The 23,357-nt window shown below is 44.3% G+C and overlaps 1 protein-coding gene across 6 annotated transcripts in view; it reads right to left on the bottom strand.

Moving 5' to 3' along the window:
• The window catches only part of LOC144493066 (serine/threonine-protein kinase PAK 3), a 240,624-nt gene that overhangs the window by 10,792 nt on the left and 206,475 nt on the right, over positions 1–23,357 (bottom strand). For all 6 annotated transcript variants that reach the window (XM_078211928.1, XM_078211929.1, XM_078211932.1 and 3 more), the window contains 4 exons: positions 20,603–20,651; positions 15,029–15,141; positions 10,564–10,681; positions 1,443–1,542 (listed from right to left, as the gene is read on the bottom strand). In XM_078211928.1, coding sequence (XP_078068054.1) covers positions 1,443–1,542; positions 10,564–10,681; positions 15,029–15,141; positions 20,603–20,651 — 380 coding nt within the window. The remainder of the gene's footprint in view (positions 1–1,442; positions 1,543–10,563; positions 10,682–15,028; positions 15,142–20,602; positions 20,652–23,357) is intronic.

Raw genomic sequence — 23,357 nt, 5'->3', positions numbered from 1 at the left:
GACTCAATTTACATGAATAATGGTTGGAATGCGAATACTTACAACTAATCCAGTCTTTAAGAAACAAAACAATGGGAGTGGAGAGAGCATCAAGACAGGCTAAAAAGATGTGTATTGTCTCCAGACAAGACAGCCAGTGAAACTCTGCACGTGGACCTGCAGAGTTTCACTGGCTGTCTTGTCTGGAGACAATACACATCTTTTTAGCCTGTCTTGATGCTCTCTCCACTCCCATTGTTTTGTTTCTTAAAGACTGGATTAGTTGTAAGTATTTGCATTCCAACCATTATTCATGTAAATTGAGTCTGTGTCTTTATAAGTTCTGTTTGTGAACAGAATTCCCACTCACCTGAAGAAGGGGCTTAGAGCCTCGAAAGCTTGTGTGGCTTTTGCTACCAAATAAACCTGTTGGACTTTAACCTGGTGTTGTTAAACTTCTTATTGTTTTTAAACACCAGGAAACAATACTTCACTTGCACACAGTTGGTCTAGGGCCCCAGGTTTGAAACCCCTACGGCAGATGAAGAAATTTGAATTCAAATTTGGAATTAAGAATCTACTGATGACTATGAAACCACGGTCAATTGTCGGAAAAACTCATCTGGTTCATTAATGTCCTTTAGGGAAGGAAATCTGCCATCCTTTCATGGCCTGGCCTACATGTGACTCCAGAGCCACGTCAATGTGGTTGCCTCTCAAATGCCCTCTGAAATGGAGGGCAGTTAGGGTTGGGCAATAAATGCTGGCCCAGCCAGCGATGCTCACATCCCATAAAATTAATAAATAAAAAGTTTTATTCAGACCCATCTGGACAGGTAGAATGCCTTAAACTGTTAACCTTGGGACTGAGTCCTGGACAGATTTTAGATCTGGCTGGTTTTTGGATCAGGTGATTCAGGCTGAGTTGGGCCAAGGATCACACAGACCATTAGAAGAGCAGGAGAAGACAGGCACGTGAAGCTGATAACTAGTCAGTGCACCACTATGCCAATGTAACACCTAGCCGAACATGACAGCAAGTTATTTTACTCATCTAATGATTAAAATTCATGCATAGCAGCTTTAAAAAAAAAAACACGTCCAGTTTTCAGATGTTCCCATTGGTGTGAGGATTGAGAACCAGAGGGCACAGATTTACGGCTGTTGGTAAAAGAAGCAATGGTGACATGGGGAACATTTTTTTGCCACACAGCGAATGGTTAAGAGCTGGAATGTGCTGCCTGGCAGTGTGGTAGGAGCAGCTTCACTCGAGACTTTCAAAAGGGAATTGGATCATTCTTTGAAGGGGGATATTGTACAGGGCTAGCAGGACAAGGCAGGAGAGTGGCACTAAGTGAATTGCTCCTTCGGAGGATCAGCACAGATACAACAGGCTGAATGGTCTCCTGTGCTGTTACCATTCTATGATAAGCATGCAATGGATTGCTCCCTTTTTTACATACTTAATTTAACTGATCCATCCATTCCCAGGAGTATGTTGTCACTCTTTATATCTCTGTGGATGACCTGGTTGGAGTGGAGGAATTCCAGGGCTTGTAAACACTATTAGGGAAAAAACACAGTCATATTAAGAATTCTTTCCTGTAAACATCCCTTCACACAGAACAGGTTTTGTTTAAGCCAGTTTAATTATGATCTACACAGGGTTCAGGTACTATTTCAGAAGCATCATTCTGATAAAAGATTATAGAGCTGAAACACTGGGTTAAATTTTACAAGGGGCAACAAGACCCCAACGTCACAGGGAAAGCAGGTCCTGAGCCCGCACTTGTTGGCAACAGGCAACATTACCACAGCCAACCTCCTAATTGGCCACCTGTAGGACCACCGTCCAATTATTTTCCTGTTGCTACTGGTCAGAGTCTGCAACTCTGAAGGCTCAGGGGTGCCACTGGGCAAGGGATTGCTGCTGAGGTATGTAAGGAGCTAAGCAAGTTATGGAAAAAAGATCTTAATCGACACTTGCATTTTCTGCCAATGGTGTTCAAGCACAGTTCCAATGTTTTACTCTAAAAGCATGGGGTGGGGTTATGATTGGGAATCCAGGGCCTGAATATATAACATAACTAGGAGGAGTAGGCCATCTGGTCCCTCGAGCCTGCTCCATTATTCAATAAGATCATGGGTGATATCTTCATGGACTCAGCTCCACTTACCCGCCCGCTCACCATAACCCTTAATTCCTTTACTGTTCAAAACTTTATCTATCCTTGCCTTAAAAACATTCAATGAAGTAGCCTCAACTGCTTCACTGGGCAGGGAATGCCACAGATTCACAACCCTTTGTGTGAAGAAGCTCCTCCTCAACTCAGTCCTAAATCTGCTCCCCTTTGTTTTGAGACCATGTCCCCTAGTTCTAGTTTCACCTGTTAGTAGAAACAACCTCCCTGCTTCTATATCGGATGACCGATTAAGTGGCCACTGCAAGGCCTCAGACGGGGCAAAGGTGGACTTCCCATCCAAGGCCATGCCCGCCCCATAGCAAAACTGCTGTGTGGCCAAGCAGGCGAGAACCCGGAGGAAATCCTGTGGCTTCAATTTCGCGCTTCCCCCACCTTAAACCCGACTGGTGAGGGAGCATAAAATTCTGGCCCAGGAAGTGTGGATTTCTTTGACCATTTCGTGATGGGATAATAGAACAAAGAACAAAGAAGCACAGGAACAGGCCCTTCAGCCCTTGCCGCTCCCTGGTCCAAACTAAACCATTCTTTTGTATCCCTCCATTCCCACTCCATTCATGTGGCTATCTAGATAAGTCTTAAACATTCCCAGTGTGTCCGCCTCCACCACCTTGCCTGGCAGCGCATTCCAGGCCCCCACCACCCTCTGTGTAAAATACGTCCTTCTGATATCCGTGTTAAACCTCCCCCCCCTCACCTTGAACCTATGACCCCTCGTGAACGTCACCACCGACCTGGGAAAAAGCTTCTCACCGTTCACCCTATCTATGCCTTTCATAATTTTATACACCTCTATTAGGTCACCCCTCATCCTCTGTCTTTCCAGTGAGAACAACCCCAGTTTACCCAATCTCTCCTCATAACTAAGCCCTTCCATACCAGGCAACATCCTGGTAAACCTCCTCTGCACTCTCTCTAAAGCCTCCACGTCCTTCTGGTAGTGTGGCGACCAGAACTGGACGCAGTATTCCAAATGCGGCCGAACCAACGTTCTATACAACTGCAACATCAGACCCCAACTTTTATACTCTATGCCCCGTCCTATAAAAGGCAAGCATGCCATATGCCTTATTCACTACCTTCTCCACCTGTGACGTCACCTTCAAGGATCTGTGGACTTGCACACCCAGGTCCCTCTGCGTATCTACACCCTTTATGGTTCTGCCATTTATCGTATAGCTCCCCCCTACGTTAGTTCTACCAAAATGCATCACTTCGCATTTATCTGGATTGAACTCCATCTGCCATTTCTTTGCCCAAATTTCCAGCCTATCTATATCCTTCTGTAGCCTCTGACAATGTTCCTCACTATCTGCAAGGCCAGCCATTTTCGTGTCGTCCGCAAACTTACTGATCACCCCAGTTACACCTTCTTCCAGATCGTTTATATAAATCACAAACAGCAGAGGTCCCAATACAGAGCCCTGCGGAACACCACCAGTCACAGGCATCCAGCCAGAAAAAGACCCTTCCACTACCACCCTCTGTCTTCTGTGACCAAATAAGAAGTTTAACAACACCAGGTTAAAGTCCAACAGGTGTATTTGGTAGCAAAAGCCACACAAGCTTTCGGACTTAAAGACTTTGCCGTCGCACTTCTCTCACACTCCTCAACTATAACACAGACTTCTGTGACCAAGCCAGTTCTCCAACCATCTAGCCACCTCCCCCTTTATCCCATGAGATCCAACCTTTTGCACCAACCTACCATGAGGGACTTTGTCAAACGCTTTACTAAAGTCCATATAGACGACATCCACGGCCCTTCCCTCGTCAACCATTCTAGTCACTTCTTCAAAAAACTCCACCAGGTTAGTGAGGCATGACCTCCCTCTCACAAAACCATGCTGACTATCATTAATGAGTTTATTCCTTTCTAAATGCGCATACATCCTATCTCTAAGAATCCTCTCCAACAAAATGATCCATTTCTCTCCTCAAACTGACCATTAAAAGTATGCGAACACAGGTTAGGTCTCTTTGTGAATCATCACATTCCCACTTGTACTGGTTTCTTAAAAAGGGATACAACTGTCTGGTCTTTGCTGACAGAATGTTACAATTCAATTTGAAATGTCACCATGTTACTCGGGTGTAAAACCATTGGAACTGAATTTGACATACAACAGTTCCCTGGTCGTGCTGTGGTAAAGGCTGTGGCCCTTTAAAATGGGAAATTGCTGGGGAATGGGAATCCTGAGGAATTGCAATTTTGAAAAATCAAACAGCAAATGTTTAAAAAGGAATTTTCCCCACGCCCTCTCCGAATCCACCCCTCTCTCCAAGCTGCCCCCCCACCCAAACAGGGCATTCTGTATTCAAGATGTTTTCTTTATTCCTACTCCCATTTTTGTCAAACCTTATCGGATTAATCATCTTTTAGCCACAAGGTGGTGCCAAATCTCAAACTGATCCCACTGCTCTTCTGGGAAAAGAACAATTGCTCACAAGCTCAGCACATCACAAAATAAGAATTCTTTTCAATGTCTACTTTCGCTGGTTGCTGTGCGTATGCACTCTGCTATTCTGTACATTAACAGAACACGCTGCGGGCGCGATCTTACCACTCATTCACGCCACGCTCCTGCTGCAGCAAAGACGGAGAATTTGGCGACAAGCCAAATCTCTGTTCACTGCAGCAGGATGGGAAAATCCCGCTCGCGTGAATGGTCAAAAAATTCCGCCTGCATCTTGTGAGGAACATGAAAGGCTGGTTAACAAAACTGAGGCTCATGGAAATGGAAGGTCAGTATCAGCTTGGATAAAACATTGGCTTAAAGACAGAGCAGCGAGTTGTGGTAAATGGTTATTTTTCAGACTGGTAGATTGTAGATCTCTAAACTTGGTGCTAGACTCATTACATCTTTGATATGGATTTATATGGACGGCACAGTGGTTAGCACTGCTGCTTCAAAGCGCCAGGGGCCCGGGTTCGATTCCCGGCTTGGGTCGCTGTCTGTGCGGAGTTCGCACGTTCTCCCCGTGTCTGCGTGGGTTTCCTCCGGGTGCTCCGGTTCCCTCCCATAGTCTGAAAGATGTGCTGGTTAGGGTGCACTGGCCATGCTAAATTCTCCCTCAGTGTACCCGAACAGGCACCAGAATGTGGCAACTAGGGGATTTTCACAGTAACTTCATTGCAGTATTAATGTAAGCCTACTTGTGACTAATAAATAAACAGACATCAGAATACAGAGCAAAATTTGGTGATAATAACAAACTTGGAGGAGTGGCAAACAGCAATAATGATACAAATTGATTTCAGTAGGACCTAGGCTAACAGTATGAGTAGATGGAATTCAATACAGAGAAATGTGAGATGCAGAAGGATTGACACAGGCAACTTAGACTTAATGGCACTATTCTAAAGAATGCACAGGGGCAATCGGACCTGATGTTGTGTGCACATAGATCTTTCAAAGTAGCAGGACATATTAAGAGAGTGTGAGCAAAGCTGACAGTACCTTGGGCTTCATAAAAGGGGCATTGAGTAAAAAAGCAGGGAAGTCATGCTGAAACTTTATAAAACTCTGGTTCAGCCCCAACTAGAGGATCTTGTTCTGGTCACTACACTTTGGAAAAGATGGTTAAAGGTCCTTGAGAGGGTGCAGACGAGATTTACCAGAATGGATTCGGGGATGAGGAATTTTAGCCACAAGGTTGATATGGAGAAACTGGGGTTGTTCTCCTTGGAGAAAAGGAGATTAAGGGGAGATTCGACAGAGATGTACGTGATTGTGATAGGTTCAGATACAGGAAACAAAAAATAATAGTTTTTTCCATTAGCTGATGATACATGGACGAATGGACACAGATTGAAGATATACTGGGACTTGAGGGAAAATTTACACAGCATTGAAACTCGCTGTCTATGAGGGTGGTGGAATTGCAGATGTTCAATCATTTCAAAAGGAAATTGAAAGGAGGTTTGCAGGAAATTTTGCAGGTTACAGGGATAGAACAAGGGAATAGGAATGACTAGATTGCTCTATGCAGACTTGGCATAGACACGGTCAACTAAATAGCTTCCTTCTGTGCCCTGATGATTCTACAACCCTGTATAACTCAAATCTGACATTTTTTAAAAGTGTCAGTTAAAGGTGACTAGAATTGTTGCAAAAACCCACTGGGTGCATCAGTGTCCTTTGGGGGAGGAAATCTGCCATCTTTACCTGGTCTGGCCTACATGTGGCTTCAAATGCACAACAATGTGATGGATCCTGAACTGTTCTGAAATGGCTCGGCGAGTCATTTAGATGTATTCAAGAATCGACTCACTATCACCCTCTCAAGGGCAATAAATGCTGGCCTTGCCAGCGTCGCCCACACTTCTTGAATTAGTAATAAATGCAGTACAAACTGCATAGAAGGGCAGAATTGTTATAGCACAGAAGGAGGCCATTCATCCCATTGTGTCTGTACTGGTTCTCCGAATGAGCATTTCATTTACAGCCATTCCTCTGCCTCCTCCCATAACCTTGCACAATCTTCCTTTTCAGATAACAGTCTAATTCTTTTGTGAAAACCATGATTGAATTCTTCTCCATCAAACTCCAAGACAGTGCATTCCAGACCCTAACCACTCACTGCTATTTCTTCTTTTGCTAACTATTTTCAATCTGTGCTCCCTCATTCTCAATCCTTTCATGAGTGAGACTAGTTTCTCCCTCTCTGCTCTGTCCAGACCCCTCAACTCGGAGCTGAGAAAGCTTAAGTGCATTGTTCCTGTCTCTTCCTGCATCTAAACGCACGAACAGAACAGAAAGAATCCCGTGCACTCAGCATGTACGAGATAACAAGTTCATGCTTCCTGTCTGGAGACTGAATATTGATTGTATCTTTTTAGAAACCAAAAGAAAAAAGAGAAATGGTTCCCATAAAAAATGTGCTGCAAGGTGGTATGTGTGGCTGACTGACTGGCAACTTAAACCTCTCTGCTTGGATTTATGTAATGTCGACAGTCTCTTTAAATTGGATGTCACTGTACACTTCAGACAGATCGGATTCAACTGCTGCATTAATCTCACGTCACTGTAAGGTCAGTATTGTTTGTGCGTGTAACCAAACATAGTAGGGCTCTGTGCAGACTCATTCAAAGGCGGCCTATTTTAGTAGCTGTTCATTATCACTGCATTCAAGATCTGCCACAGTGCAAATCAAAACTCTTCCAGATTAAGCAGCCTGAATAAGGCAGCAGGGCCTCAGGAACAGTCATCCCTGAACATTGGTCATTTCAAATCTGCGCCCTCTCATCCGCAATCCTTTCGCGAGTGGGAACAGTTTCTCCCTATCTGCTTTGTCCAGACCCCTCAACTCTCTGAGCTAAAAAAGCTCGGTTCAAGAATTGAGCTTCTTTTTTAAAATGCATTGTTCCTGGCTCTTCACAACCTTTGCGAGTTTCTCTCGGCCCAGATGAAGAGTCCCATGTTCAGGGTTACGGGCCATGGCCAACTAAAGAACGGGCAAACTTTCAATGGTGGTAGCGGAAGAGCTGGAACCTCAAGGGAAAACAGTTGTTAAAAGGCAGCACAGGAGGAATCATTTAAAAAAATCATAGAATCCCAACAGAAAGAGGCCATTCGGCTCATCAAGGGAGGAAACCGGAGCATCCGGAGGAAACCCATGCAGACAAGGGAGAATGTGCAAACTCCACACAGACAGTGACCCTAGGTCGGAATTGAACCTGGGTCCCTGGCAGCGAGAGACAGCAGTGCTAACCACTGTGCCACCATGATGATATAGCATTATCACCTCATGCACTTATTTCCCCAGTCATATTGCTTACTGCAATTGAAAATGGGAAGCTTCTACATAGCTACTGAACAGGAAAGCGCAAGACCACAAACTGTGGAGGAATGAGCAAAGGAACTGCCCTCAGGCAGATCACTATTACAACCAGACACAAGCTGCAATATTACAGCTATGAGCTTTTGAAAATCATCTTTATAGGAATATTCTTCAAGATTAGGCTCTACAATGGCTTTCGTCTTAAATATTTATATGAAAGATACAGACATGTTCTACCAAATTAAACGATTTTCATATCTCATTATGAAGTAGATCATCTTTTAATTGGGGTCTTTACCTTTGCAGCATTTCTGATGCAGTTAATAACACAAATCATTGCCACATTCTTCACTCAACAGTAACTGATGAAATTTTACTGCTTTAAGGCCCATTGCTGGGTTCCGATGCTGATGGCTCAGAGTCACCCACGCATGCAATCTTCCTGGAGGCGGCCAGTTAAGAGGCTACCTTCCAAAGCTTTGACCAATTATGGACGAGGGAGGGCCAATCCAAGTGTCCGAGGCTGTGGGTGGCTGGCAGCCCTATGAGAGGAGGGGGTGCTGACGATATTGGATAGAGGCAACAAGCATGCCTCAAAATGGAGCCTCCCTTTGAAAACTTCAACCTAAACACCTCCAGAGGATGGGCAGCAGTGACGCTTGAAGTTGTGGCCCTCTGGAACCCATGGCTTTTTGCCAATGGAATGGCAAACAATGGTGAGGTCTCCATTGCCACCACTCAAAGGTGGGTCCAAACACGCCACTTCCTACCCTCAGGTGATTTAGAGGATTCCCATTTCTTCCAAGCTATATTTAAGTTTAAGTTTATTTAGTGTCACAAGTAGGCTTACATTAACACTGCAATGAAGTTAGTGAAAATCCCCTAGTCGTCACACTCCGGTGCCTGTTCAGGTACACTGAGGGAGAATTTAGCACGGCCAATGCACCCTAACCAGCACGTCTTTCAGACTGTGGGAGGAAACCAGAGCACCCAGAGGAAACCCACGCAGACACTGGGAGAACATGCAAGCTCCACACAGACAGTGACCCAAGCCAGGAATCGAATCCGGGTCTCTGATGCTGTGAGGCAGCAGTGCTAACCACTGTGCCAGTGAATTATCTGAATCAGCTGCACTAATATCTTCTTAACGTATTTCAGTGTCAAAACCTTGCTTCATAACACTGCTGTGAAGGCCTTGAAACGTTTTATTAAGCTAAAGATACTTTATAAATTTAAGTTGTTGTTGTGGATCAGTTTGAAGATTTAGAAAAATAAATTACATTAAATAGCCCCCAGGGCAACTGTGCTTTTCGGAAAACTCACTTGCTTACATGTCACTGAAGCTGTCATGCTCACTCAAACACACTGGTTAAGAATATTCTCATTACAGAATATGTGCACTCAACAACTCCACAAAGCACCAAGGGTCGCGCTGCATAATTAATTTCACTTACTTCAAGCAATTCTATTCCATCTCAGCATATTACTTAGCATCCACTGCCTCCTGACTCTCATTAAATAGAATTGTGTGGCCTTTATCTGGGCTTTACTGCAAACACGGCTGTGGCTCAAAAGGAGGAAGCTAAAAACTTGGTGGGTGTTTATTTGAAAAATTAAAAGCTGAAACAAAACAGTTTTCCAAAAGTAAACAGTTAACTGTTGGTGTGTGAGGGAATTTCAAATGAACATTTGGATTCAGGGCGACGTGGGTTTAACCACCTTCTCTCACTCTGCATTTATGATGTTCTTCTGTATCAGCATGCACATAAAATGGTGGCAACCCCGTTGGTCATTTCCAGACCGCTTCAATCAGGCACTTAGCCGCCTTCCGTCAGCGGCTCTCTAATCCCAACAGCACCATTGGGATTGGTGGCCATTGCTGGAAGTGCAACAGGCCAGGAGCAAAGACAACACCAAGGCGTGGAGGAGAGGTAGGGGGGTGGCCACACCAGGATCAGGCAGGTCGGCCCTGCCTGGCGGTGTTGGGGATGGATTTCGAGGGGTGGGAGAGATTTCAGCGGGGGCCTTCATGGGGCACAGGGTGTTTGATCAGGAGCACCCATCCCGCAAACCATCCCCCCCCTTCCCCCCAACTACTGAGTGTGTAGACAGGACATATATGGCGGCTTGCTCATGTTGCAGAACCTCCCCCTCCTCCCCCCCGCCTTTCTCGCCCACTGATGACCACCTTATGGGTCTGAATTGGTCTCGGGGTGAGAAGGCTGTGCTCGACCTTCCTTGCCCGATTTAATCAGGGAGAGTAATGGGAGCTGACGGACTCTCTACCCCGTGCATTTCCACCTGAATAAAGGCTCCCCCACCCATCTCCCACCCCATTCCAGTGGGAAGGGGCATCAAATCCAGCCCATACAGCAGAGTCTTCTTTGCATGAGAAAGCTGAGTAAATTTAAGATACTTGATTGCTGGTGTATATTAGCAGATAGGAGCTCCAGGTATCTGGTGAGTTGCCTTTTTCTCAATTGTGATGGACTCAGTTCAATGCAACACATTTTTGTAAACTGTATAATACTCAGCGGCTCCCCTACAGCTAATTTGCTAATTGTTTACAGCAAAATGCCATGCACTGAATAGCACTTACCTCCCGGCACACTGCTGCTATCTGACCTTCATCCATACAGGTCTCTGTGACAACGTCTGTCAAGGAACCTCCAGCCAGATATTCCATAACTACCCAGAGTTCATCCCCTACAAGATAACTGACATACAAACAAAAATAGTAAGAAACTCAGTTTACCACTAAAAGACATTTATCTAAAAATGAATTCTAACTTATCGCAGGGTGACCTGACCTCAGAAACAAAGCATGAGAAGCAACAAGATCCATCATTCTGTCTCCATATTGAAAAGGCAGTTTGTCATCAAGCAACGGGATGACACAGCGGTTAGCACTGCTACCTCACAGCGCCAGGGACCCAGATTCAATTCCGGCTTTGGGTCACTGTGTGTGTAGTTTGCATATTCTCCCCGTGTGCTCCGGTTTCCTCCCACACTCCAAAGATGTACGGGTTAGGTTGATTGGCCACACTAAATTACTCCTTAGTGCCAGGAGGATTAGCAGGGTAAGTAGGTGGGGTTACGGAGGTAGGGCCAGGGTGGGCTTGTTGTCAGTGCAGGCTCAATGGGCTGAATGGCCTCTTTCAGCAGTGTAGGGATTCTATGATTCGCTGATCCTATGAACGTAGAGCTGAAGACGATTACAATGGAGGGGAACCTATGGAGGAGTCAGGGCTCTCACCTGCTGTTAGCAGAGTTGGCAAATGTCCTGCTTTGCCTCCTTTGGGAAGGCCCAAAGGATTTCAGTGCAGTTAAGTGCCTGCTTGCAGGCCTTCCCCATGATCAAGGATTCCAGAGGTGGAAATCCCACCCAAGAGGCCGGCAGCCTTCTTGCTCACCAGCATCACTGGATACATAGTGGCTATTGACAGAATGATGTGGAGATGCCGGCGTTGGACTGGGGTAAACACAGTAAGAAGTTTAACAACACCAGGTTAAAGTCCAACAGGTTTATTTGGTAGCAAAAGCCACAGCTACCAAATAAACCTGTTGGACTTTAACCTGGTGTTGTTAAACTTCTTATTGACAGAATGACAGCCACCGGAGGCACAGGCCCGAGGAGCAACTCAGGCTAGAGGCAATTCATGGTGGGAGTGGCTTGAAGGGGTGTAGACAGGTAGGCAGCAAAGGTAGGAGTTGATGAGCATCTTCTTCCCGATGTCATGTTCATGAATCAGGCATCAAGTGCCTTTGATGGAGACCCTCTGGCCCCCACTTCAGGAGACATTAAGCTGCCCACACGGTGACAGCCCTGCTCGAGGGCCTCAATGGGCAGTGGGGCAGGAAGTTTAGCCTTCCTGCCTGGGCGTAATTCTGGCGATGGTGGGAAGGTGACAGAACTCTCACATGCCACCTTGCTCCCACCTAATTAAATGCCCTCCCAACCTCCAAAAACACCAGGAGAGGGGCTATTAAATTCCCTGCCAACCATTGGCAGACATGAGGTCCCAATCTCAGGATCAATTGGAGCACACAAGCGTTTTGGCATTTACCTTCCCTCACTTCAAAGACCAGTACAGCACATGAACAGGCCCTTCGGCCCACCAATCTGTGCTGACACAGATGCCTCTCTAATCTAATATTTTCTTGCCTCTACGTGGTCCATATCCTTCTATTCCCTGCCTATTCATGGATCTATCCAGATGGCTCTTGAATGTTATAGAATCTGCTTCCACCACTGCCTCCGCAGCACGTTCCAGACATTCACCACCCTCTGAAAAACTTGCCCCTTACATCTCTTTCAAAAACTTTCCCCCTCACTTTCAACCTATGTCCCCAAGTAATTGACCCTTCGACCCTGGGAAAAAGACTCTGGCTATCCACTCTATCCAAGCCTGTCATAATCTTGTAAACCTCTATCAGGTCCCCCCTCATCCTCCGACACTCCAATGAAAACAATCCAAGTTTGTTCAACCTTTCTTCATAATCCATATCCTCCAAACCAGACAACATCCTGGTAAATCTCTTCTGCACCCTTTCCAATGCATCCACATCCTTCTGGTAGTGTGGTGACCAGAATTGTACACAATACTCCAAATGTGGCCTAACCAAAGTCTTATACAGCTGCAACATGATTTTCCAATTCCTATATTCAACATCCCGATCGACAAAGGCCAGCATACCATGACCACACCATACTTCTTGACCACCTGAGTTGCCACCTTCAGGGAACTGTGGATCTGCATGCCTAGATCCCCCTGTATGCTAATATTTCTAAGGGCTCTACCATTTACTGTATACTTTCCTTCTGCAGTAGACCTTCCAAATCACATCACCTCACATTTGTCCACGTTAAATTCCATTTGCCATCTTTCCTCTGACAATCCTCCTCACTATCAGCTATTCCCCCAATTTTTGTAACATCTACAAATTTATCAGACCACCTACATTTGCGTCCAAATCATTTATATGTATTACAAACAGAGGCCCCAGCAATGATCCTTGTGGAACTCCGCTTGTCACAAACCTCCAGTTAGAGAAGTACCCTTCCACTGCTACTCTCTGCTTTCTATGCCCAAGCCAGTTTTGTATCCGTCTTACCAGCTCACCTCGGATCCCATATAACTTCACCTTCTGTATCAGCCTGCCATGAGGAACGTTATCGTAAGCTTTACAAAAGTTCATGTATACAACATTCACTGCCCTGGTTAATTTTTCTTGTCACTTCCTCAAAGAACTCAAATCAAATTTGAGACACGACCTCCCCTTCACAAAACCATGCTGCCTATCGCTAATAAGCCTATTCTCTTCCAGATACGAGTACATCCTGTCCCCAAGAATCTTCTCCAATAATTTCCCCACCACTGATGTAAGGCTCACAGGCTGTAATTTACTGGATTGTCTCTTCTGCCCTTCTTAAGCAGAGGAACAAAATGGAGAAGAGTAATAATTGAAGAGCAATCTGACCTGGACAATGACCAGCTCATTGCTTTGCCCATCAGGAATGCAAGGATTGTACTCGAGCCTCTTTTTAGGAATATTTATGTATCCATCAGGATTAGGCTGGTAATGGGAACTAGCGTGCATTTACTAGCTTCACACCCTTCCAGGAAATAGGAAATATAGATCTACCGCTATCAAACATCTTTAGCCACTCAATATTCATCTAAGTGGTAAGTGGACTTCAGACGCAGATACATCTGAAACATTGGGTGGGATTCTCCAATCTCATCCGTTACCGCATGCCAGAGAGAATGGAGAATTTGGCGCTCAGCCAAAACTCCATTAACTGCAGCGGCACCGGAGAGTCCCAACCACGGGCGAGATTGGAGGTTTCCGGAGGTGGTGTTTCACCCCTATGGATACCCACATATTTTGCAATGGGCTGACCAATGTTTATATGAATAAAATCTGGGGAGGCGATTACCTAGTGGCATTATCGCTGGACTATTAATCCAGAAACTCAGCTAATGTTCTGCTGACCTGGGGTCGAATCCTGCCACGGCAGATGGTTGAATTTGGAGTCAATAAAAAAAATCCGGAATCAAGTATCTACTGGTGTTAATGAAGCCATTGTCGATGGTCAGAAAACCCCATCTGGCTCACTAATGTCCTTCCTTTCGGGAATGAAATCTGCCGTCCTTATCTGGTTTGACCTACATGTGATTCCAGAGCCACAGCAATGTGGTTGACTTGCAACTGTGCTCTGAACAAGGGCAACTATGGATGGGGAATAAATGCTGGCCAGCCAGTGACACCATGTCCCATGAATACATTTTTTTTTTTAAAAAAAAGAGTATTTCTGTGCATTTACTCCACCTCAAACAGACTTTTGGCGAGGTCCTATCGTTCCTCTTGAGCCACCTCTGCAGGGTATTAGAAATGATTTAATCCTGAAGTGATTTCTGTTTTTTGTTCAGATACTTTTATGGTCTTACCAGTCCAAGTTCTCTATCACCACAAGCCACACACCATCTTGGAATGAAACTACAGCTGGAATTTTCCAATTTGACAAACCAGCAAAAAGCTGGTTTTCAGCAGGATGGAAAGTCCTGGGCCATAATCTCCTTCACGGTCACTGGATCAAAATCCTGGAAATTCCTTCCTAACCAGACTGTGGACAGGACTACCGATACCTACACCACATGGACTGTAGTGGTTCAAGAAGGCAAGCTCACCGACAGCTTCTCGAGGGTAATTAGCGATGGGTAACAAATGCAGGCCTAGCCTGCGAGGCTCACATCTCGGGAAAGGAAGAAAGAAATATATATTCTCAGGTGTGAACCAAATCTTGTAGAAGGTTGTCAAAGCTTCACAATTGTCCTGGAGTCCCCAGGAATTAAAGATTAATCTGGACATTGCTGTGTGAGGAACATTATAAAACAAAACTACTTCTCAATATCTTTGAACACATCCATTTATTAGTTATAAAAATACTGGAAATGGAGGAAGGGAAGAAGGTTGTTTGACCACTGGAGGAGAGAGCTCATGTGATGAAACCTCTAGGATTACATTTAGAGTTGATAAGCTGTATGCTTATAAAGACTCACCTGTCTAAATAATTCACAATATTTGCATTTTTATTTTCCCTCATGACAAGGATTTCATTTATAATCAGCTCCTTCTTGGGTTGTTGCTGCAGGTTCATCTGCTTGATTGCCACCTGTAATTAGATTTGGTTGAGGTCAGAGGGCAGTGAAGTACATCCCTTATTAGAAAACAATTCTCAGCACTTTGGGTGATGATCCTCTTTTGATGTGGTGCAGAATCACACAGACTTCGGAAGGTCCCAGGATTGATCTCTGCTTTGTGTTGAGTTAGGTGACCTTACCCGCAGTTCTGGTGCAATATTAGAATTGGCTATGGAAGGGCAAAAATAAAATCAACTTTTGACTGCAGTGCAGCAATCTTTGCTACAGCATGTGGATGTCGGGCGAGAAGGGGATGGGATTCAATATCCATGACCCCTGCCACACTGGAGGTCAAATAGTCCACCAGGAAAGCTGGTCCTGCCTGACACACTAGATACATGCCATTTTCATAGTGATTTAATCAAATCACAAGCACAATTGTAATAAGAGCAATGTTGAGCCTCGCACTTGGGGCAAGTCTGCTATTTCTTTGTGTTATTGTCTGCCTGAATTGGCTAGGTTTCAAATAATGCACATGGAACAAGTGATATGGAATTGGGAGAAACTCAACAAAGGAAGTATATTGAATAAAGGCAAAATACTGTGAATGCTGGAATTTGAAGCAAAATGCTGGAGAAACTCAGCAAGTCTGACAGCATCTGTGGAGAGAGAATACATTGAATACTCATCCAAGGGGCTGCTGCCCTGTGGATCCAGAACTGGCTTGCCCAAAAGGAGGCAGAGAGTGGGTATAGATGGGTCTTTTGCTAAATGGAGGTCAGTCACCAGTGGTGTGCCCCAGGGATCTGTTCTGGGACCCTTGCTGTTTGTCATTTTCATAAATGACCTGGATGAGGAAGCGGAGGGATGGGTTGGTAAGTTTGCCGACGACACAAAGGTTGGTGGGGTTGTGGATAGTCTGGAGGGATGTCAGAAGTTACAGAGGGACATAGATAGGATGCAAGACTGGGCGGAGAAGTGGCAGATGCACTTCAACCCAGATAAATGTGTAGTGGTCCATTTTGGTAGGACAAATGGGATGAAGGAGTACAATATAAAGGGAAAGACTCTTAGTACGGTACAGGATCAGAAGGACCTTGGGGTCCGGGTCCATAGGACTCTAAAATTGGCCCCGCAGGTGGAGGAGGTGGTTAAGAAGGCGTATGGTGTGCTGGCCTTTATCAATCGAGGGATTGAGTTTAGGAGTCCGGGGATAATGATGCAGCTATATAAGACCCTCGTCAGACCCCACTTGGAGTACTGTGCTCAGTTCTGGTCACCTCACTATAGGAAGGATGTGGAAAAGATTGAAAGGGTGCAGAGGAGATTTACAAGGATGTTGCCTGGATTGAGTGGCATGCCTTATGAGGATAGGCTGAGGGAGCTCGGTCTTTTCTCCTTGGAGAGACGAAGGATGAGAGGAGACCTAATAGAGGTGAATAAGATGTTGAGAGGCATAGATCGGGTGGACTCTCAGAGGCTTTTTCCCAGGGTGGAAATGTCTGCTACGAGAGGACACAGGTTTAAGGTGCTGGGGTGTAGGTACAGGGGAGATGTTAGGGGGAAGTTTTTCACACAGAGGGTGGTGGGCGAGTGGAATCGGCTGCCGTCAGTGGTGGTGGAGGCAAACTCAATAGGGTCTTTTAAGAGACTCCTGGATGAGTACATGGAGCTTAATAGGATGGAGGGTTATAGGTAGGTCTAGAAGGTAGGGATGTGTTCGGCACAACTTGTGGGCCGAAGGGCCTGTTTGTGCTGTAGTTTTTCTATGTTTCTAAATATTTGAATTCTGTGTCGCTCTGTTCACAAGTTTCCTCTCCCATAGAATACCCTACATAATCCACACATAGCTCCTTTAATAAATCAGGTACCCCATGACACTCAAATGCTGACACTGTTAGGAACCATGTATAAATTAAAGTTGAAATGATATGTGCATTTGTGTGTTAAGAAAGATGCAACCTAGTTTCAGATTAACTAAATTTTTTTGTGAGCTTGGTGCTGGGGAGTCTGGAGGACCTTCAAGCAAAAGGTGTGGTTTTCTGGATTTGTTTGCATATGTATTTTTGATTAGGTTTTACAATGCTTGGAGTAAAGCATATGGGTTACAATAAGGCTATTAGTTTAGTGATTTTGGGAAATAACACAAAGTAGAAAAACTGTGCTGTTGTCCAGTGTCATCGATCTACCTAGTGACAACAGTAGCCAGCATTCAAAGGGGATGGATGAGATGCAACCTTTCCCAGTAACGGGATTAGCCAGCATCTGGACAGAATCAGGTGTAAATAGCTATCATCAGGAAACAGCTTACCTGGATGGCTAAGAGATCAGGGGAGGCATGCTGATGCTAATTTTGAGAGTCACAGAATGTGAGAGGTCCAGACAGCCCAAATACAGAGAGGCAGGAATTATAGAGGAAACAGGATATAATTCTCAGCACCTGCAGAGGCAGGCTATTTTAATATCTCACAGCTGGAAGTGAGTTTAGCATCTAACGGTCAAGAAGGCATTGTATTATCTAAGAGCTGGAGAGGCCAGTTTTACAGCTTACAACCTGAGAATATCTAAAATCCAGTCTTAGCACCAAGACAACGTAGGAACCTTCTCAAAGGCACTTTAAATATCTTCGCTGGACCAAGCAAAGTAGTTTCCCAGACTCGATCATCCACATCATATAGTGTGGTAACTATAAGCTGGATTTGACTTAATAGATTTATTAAATTTGGAGGTTGTTTGGGACTGGGAAAGTCTCAAGGAGTTCAGGGATCACAAAAATATAGATTTTGGAACAAAAGGGTAATTTCTGTATAAATTGTGTGTGTTTAGCAATTCATGTATTTAATTATCTTAGAGTGCTATAGTTCTAGTTGTATGTATTGGTCTCTTTAGTTTAATAAGTAGTTTTTAGTAATTGTTATACGACACCTGGGCTGGTTATTCTCACTGGGGGTTTCATGCGACTCCTCACACCATTCCAAAAACTGTACACTACCACGAACCAATGTTTCAAGTTGAGACAGCATCACATATCATGTGTTTTGTGACAGAGAACCAATGACACACAGAGACACAGGGAAAGACAAAGAAGTAGTTCAGAGTGCATGCGTCAGAAAGAGAAGACAGGAGTTCTAAGCTCTCCGATAGAAACACTGAAAGGGTGCTAGGAGATTGAATTTAGGATACTCTGTTTCTCCCCACAGATGCTGCCAGACCTGCTGAATTTATCCAGCATTTTCTGTGTTTATTTCAGATTTCCAGTATATGCAGTATTTTGCTTTTATTTAGGGAACTCCTGTTTGCTCTGCAGTTGCAGTAATAGTGAACTTAGAGTACGGTTTTGGGTGTCTCAGGGAAATGTACCAGCTGGGGAAGAAGCATCTAGTGAATGCTGAGAAATCCACCGGAAGGTAACTGGCTAAGTTCAAATGTCAGATCAAGCCCAAGATGTGGGCTTGGGTTATCTTGTCAGCTTGGATCTTGCTTGTCTCTCTTGTAGGAACCATGAATTGGATTTTGGAGCAAGCAAGGAATGGATTTGGGTTTGCCTGGTCCATTTCAAGTATTGGTTGTGTAACTTTAAGGATGGAGTAAAACATTTAGAAAAAGTTTGTAACTGGGCCAGCCCAAGCAAGAAGTCTCGGTGTTAAGATAGTGGTAAATCTTCACTGGGTTCCGAGTCTGTAAGGGTTTTGCTGGAATAAAAAGGCTGGTGGGAGTTTGAATCCTTTTCTGGTATTTGTCTCATGATCTTTCCAACCTTCTTGGTCTGGTGTAATATACTTCATTTTTCCTTTTATAACAAATGTTTTGTTCTTTTATATTAGAAGTTCATTAGTGAACTCCTGTGAATTTATTCAGTAGCTTTCCATGGTTTATATTTTAAAAAAAACAAAGTTAGGATCTATCAAGCTAAGTTTCACCCAGGGCTCTGATTTGTCCTGTATTATCAGCTGGGATTGTAACAACAGCAATCATAGCCAAGACCCCACCCCGATGTTCAACAATTCCCGTCAAGATAAAAGCCCCGGGGATAAAATGTCTGCTCTTCACTGTCAGATGAGGAATGTGCTGAACTGGAAATCAATTTAAATGCTATCCAGTGAGATGGCTGTCAGCTCCGGAGTTCAAAATGTCAAACAAATGCCATGTATTTGGAAAGGACTCAAAGCTCCTCAGAGAAATTATGCAGAATATTCTGGTAATTGATTGGAACTGGCCTAAAAATGTAAATCAACATCGGAGAGGTGAGAGAGCTCTGTGAAGGAAAATATTACTCATGTAACGAAGGCAGAGAGAGGGCATCATTCAGCCTCACTGACGCTGAGTGTTTATTCTAGATACAAATGCTAATGGATTGGGACAATTTATTAATATTTGGAAAATGTCCAAATATTGTTTCAATTTGGATCCCATCTGAGAAAATGGTGTGTGTAATAATCACCAGGCACTTTATCCATTGTAACTACACAGTGCAGATGTGATAATTTTATAAGCCAAACAAAAGGTTTGAAAGTTGAATGCACGCAGCGAAAGGTGTTTTAATGTTTATTTATTAGTGTCACATGTAAGCTTATATTAACACTGCAATGAAATTCCTGTGAAAATCCCTTATTCGCCACACTCCGGCCGCCTGTTCGGGTACACTGGGGGAGAATTTAGCATGGCCAATGCACCTAACCAGCATGTCCTTTGGGCTGGGAGGTAAACCGAAGCACCCGGAGGAAACCCACGCAGTCACAGGGAGAACGTGCAGATTCCACACAAACATTGACCCAAGCCGGGAATTGAATGGGGTCTCTGGCGCTGTGAGGCAGCACTGTGCTACCGATGCTTCTAAAAGGCAATGGCAATTCAGATCAAACTAGATCTGCTGCTTTCTAACTTTAGATATTTGCACAAGGTTTGGAATGTTTTGTTTATTTATTAGTGTCACAAGTAGGCTTACATTAACACTGCAACGAAGTTACTGTGAAAATTCCCTAGTCGTCACACTCCGGCATCTGTTTGGGTACTGTGAGGGAGAACTTAGCATGACAATGCACCTAACTTGTACATCTTTCGGACTGTGGGAGGAAATCGGAGCACCCGGAGGAAACCCACGCAGACATGGGGAGAACGCACAAACAGTAACCCGAGGCCAGAACTGAACCCGGGTCTCTAGCGCTGTGGGGCACAGTGCTAACCACTGTGCCACCCAAGGTCCAGCAAAATCTTTGTATTAGGTTACACATAGGGAGCAAAATTTAATGCTCCCAGGAGGTGAATATTGGCAGAATGGGCATTTGTTTTTGGAGGGGGGGGGGGGGGGCGAGGAAGAGACCAATACGTAATGGAACCCCTCAAGTGGGCAATTAATGAAAGTCTCTTCTGCACTGTAGAGATTCTATGAATTGACAATAATACAGGAAGACTGCCACACTCCACCAATGCAAAATAAACAGGGTAGGGACACATTATCTGATAATAATATCATATGCAAGGACAGGGACTTACCTCTTGTCCAGTGGCAATATCTATTGCTGTGTATACCGTGCCTGATGCTCTAAAGGAATGAAGCAAAACAGGAATGATCAGTATGTTCATTATCAAAACTTCCTGTGGGTATAACACAAATAGCAATGTTACAGAGACTTCACCCTGTGAGGAACAGAGTAGCGTCTCACGTCCAGCTTCAAAAGACCACGGCCGGAATTTTCCGGTCTTGCATGCCCCACTACCACCGAGAATGAAGAATGTGGAACTCAACCGAATCTCCATTTACAGCAGCGGGACAGAAGAATCCCAGCCACGGGTAAGGTTGGAGAATCCAGTCCCACAACTATCTCAAACATAAGAACATAAGAACTAGGAGCAGGAGTAGGCCATCTGGCCCCTCGAGCCTGCTCTGCCATTCAATAAGATCATGGCTGATCTTTTTGTGGACTCAGCTCCACTTACCTGCCTGCTCACCATAACTCTTAATTCCTTTACTGTTCAAAAATGTATCTATTCTTGCCTTAAAAACATTCAATGAGGTAGCCTTAACTGCTTCACTGGGCAGGGAATTCCACAGATTCACAACCCTTTGTGTGAAGAAGTTCCTCCTCAACTCAGTCCTAAATCCGCTTCCCCTTATTTTGAGGACATGCCCCCTAGTTCTAGTTTCACCCGCCAGTAGAAACAACTTCCCTGCTTCTATCTTATCCATTCCCTTCATAATCTTATATGTTTTTATAAGATCTCCCCTCATTCTTCTGAATTCCAAGGAGTATAGCCCCAGTCTACTCAGTCTCTCCTCATAAGCCAACCCTCTCAACTCCAGAATCAACCTAGTGAATCTCCTCTGCACCCCCTCCAGTGCCAGTATATCCTTTCTCAAGTAAGGAGACCAAGACTGTACACAGTACTCCAGGTGTGGCCTTACCAGCACCTTGTTCAGCTGCAACATAATCTCGCTGTTTTTAAACTCCATCCCTCTAGCAATGAAGGACAAAATTCCATTTGCCTTCTTAATTACCTGCTGCACCTGCAAACAAACTCCTTGAGATTCTTGGACAAGGACGCCCAGGTCCCTCTGCACAGCAGCATGCTGCAATTTTTTACCATTTAAATAATAGTCTATTTTGCTGTTATTCCTACCAAAATGGATGACCTCACATTTACCAACATTGTACTCCATCTGCCAGACCCTCGCCCACTCACTTAGATTATCTATATCCCTTTGCAGACTTTCAGCATCCTCTGCACACTTTGCTCTTCCACCCATCTTAGTGTCATCTGCGAATTTTGACACACTACACTTGGTCCCCAACTCCAAATCATCTATGTAAATCGTAAACATAAATCAGAGCAAAGTGCAATACAAAGAACAATCCCTAAAGTTGCATTTATAGTGAATCTATCAAATTCCACTGTACCACGAGTTTTTAAAAAATTTTCATTTGTGGGACATGGGGTGTCGCTACTGCCCATCCCTAGTTGTCCAAGAGCAGTTGAAAGTCAATTACATTGGTTGTGATGAACAAAGCATCGTAGCTGTGAGGGACAGCTCGGTGGATAGGATATTGGTATGTAGATAGGCTGGAAAATTGGGCGGGGATCCTGGATTCAGGATTCAATCCTGGACCGGGGAGCGGCGTGGGCTTGGAGGGCCGAAGGGCCTGTTCCTGTGCTGTATTGTTCTTTGTTCTTTGTTCTATTGCTGTCACTCTGGAGTTACATGTAGGCCAGACCAGGTAAGGACGGCAGATTTCCTTCCCTAAAAGGACATTAGTGAACCAGATGGATTTTTCCGACAACAGTTTCATGGTCATTCGTAGATTCTTAATTCCAGTTATTTTTTATTGAATTCAAATTCCACCATCTGCCGTGGCGGGATTCAAACCCAGGTCCACAGAACATTAGCTGAGTTTCTGGGTTAATAGTCTAGTGAAAATACCACTGGGCCATTGCCTCCCCTTATTGCCAAGCAATAGGCCGAAACTCTAACTCCCCTGCCTAACAGTTCAATTGAAATGTTTAGAAAGTTCAAGCAGTATCACTTGTCTCAATTTCTTTCTGCACTCCATAGTCCTAGAACCGGCCGTGTTTGCTGTCGAGACAAGTTTGCACTGAGAAATTGCGAGGCCTAATCTTTAGTGAAGCTGACTTTTTATATTAATTTTTTTTTAAACTGGAAAGATCACGTTAATTTGTGCCACGATGCACGACAGGGTCAGAATGAAATCAGTCATTCATTTACATTTTATTCACAGAATTGTTACAGCTTAGAAGATATCACTGAAGAGGGGTTTTTTATTTTTAAAATTACAGGGAAGATTGAAAGAACATTGCTATTATTAACTTCACTTTAAAGCCAGACTTAAATATGGAGTATTATTTAGTATAAATGTATAATAAAGATAATTATTTTGTAACACAGATGAACATTATTCCAAAAGGTTCTCAAAGGGTTGAATATTCTTCAGACTTTGAATAAACAAGCATCAGTTCATCCTTTTACAAGATTGCTATAGGAAAGATACGTTTTTCCAAGCATTTAATCAATGGTTATCTCAACCCTTTGCTCAATTTCAAGAACAGTAATTGACTCTGTCTTCTATCAATGACATTTAAGGCATCAGCATGAAAGGTTGCATTTTAAAAATAGAAGTTTTTTTTTCTTCCTCTCTCTGGACCTTTCCATCCCACTCAAAAGGTTGAGGGAGTGGATGTGAGAGCTCAGCCAGTTAAGAGGTCTTGCTGTAGTTGTAGAGAGCCTTGGGTGAGA

Source organism: Mustelus asterias, chromosome 4 (genome assembly GCF_964213995.1).
Source record: "Mustelus asterias chromosome 4, sMusAst1.hap1.1, whole genome shotgun sequence".
Lineage (NCBI taxonomy): Eukaryota > Metazoa > Chordata > Chondrichthyes > Carcharhiniformes > Triakidae > Mustelus > Mustelus asterias.
Note: the sequence above shows the minus strand (reverse complement) of the source record. Positions and strands in the feature narration are given on the sequence as shown.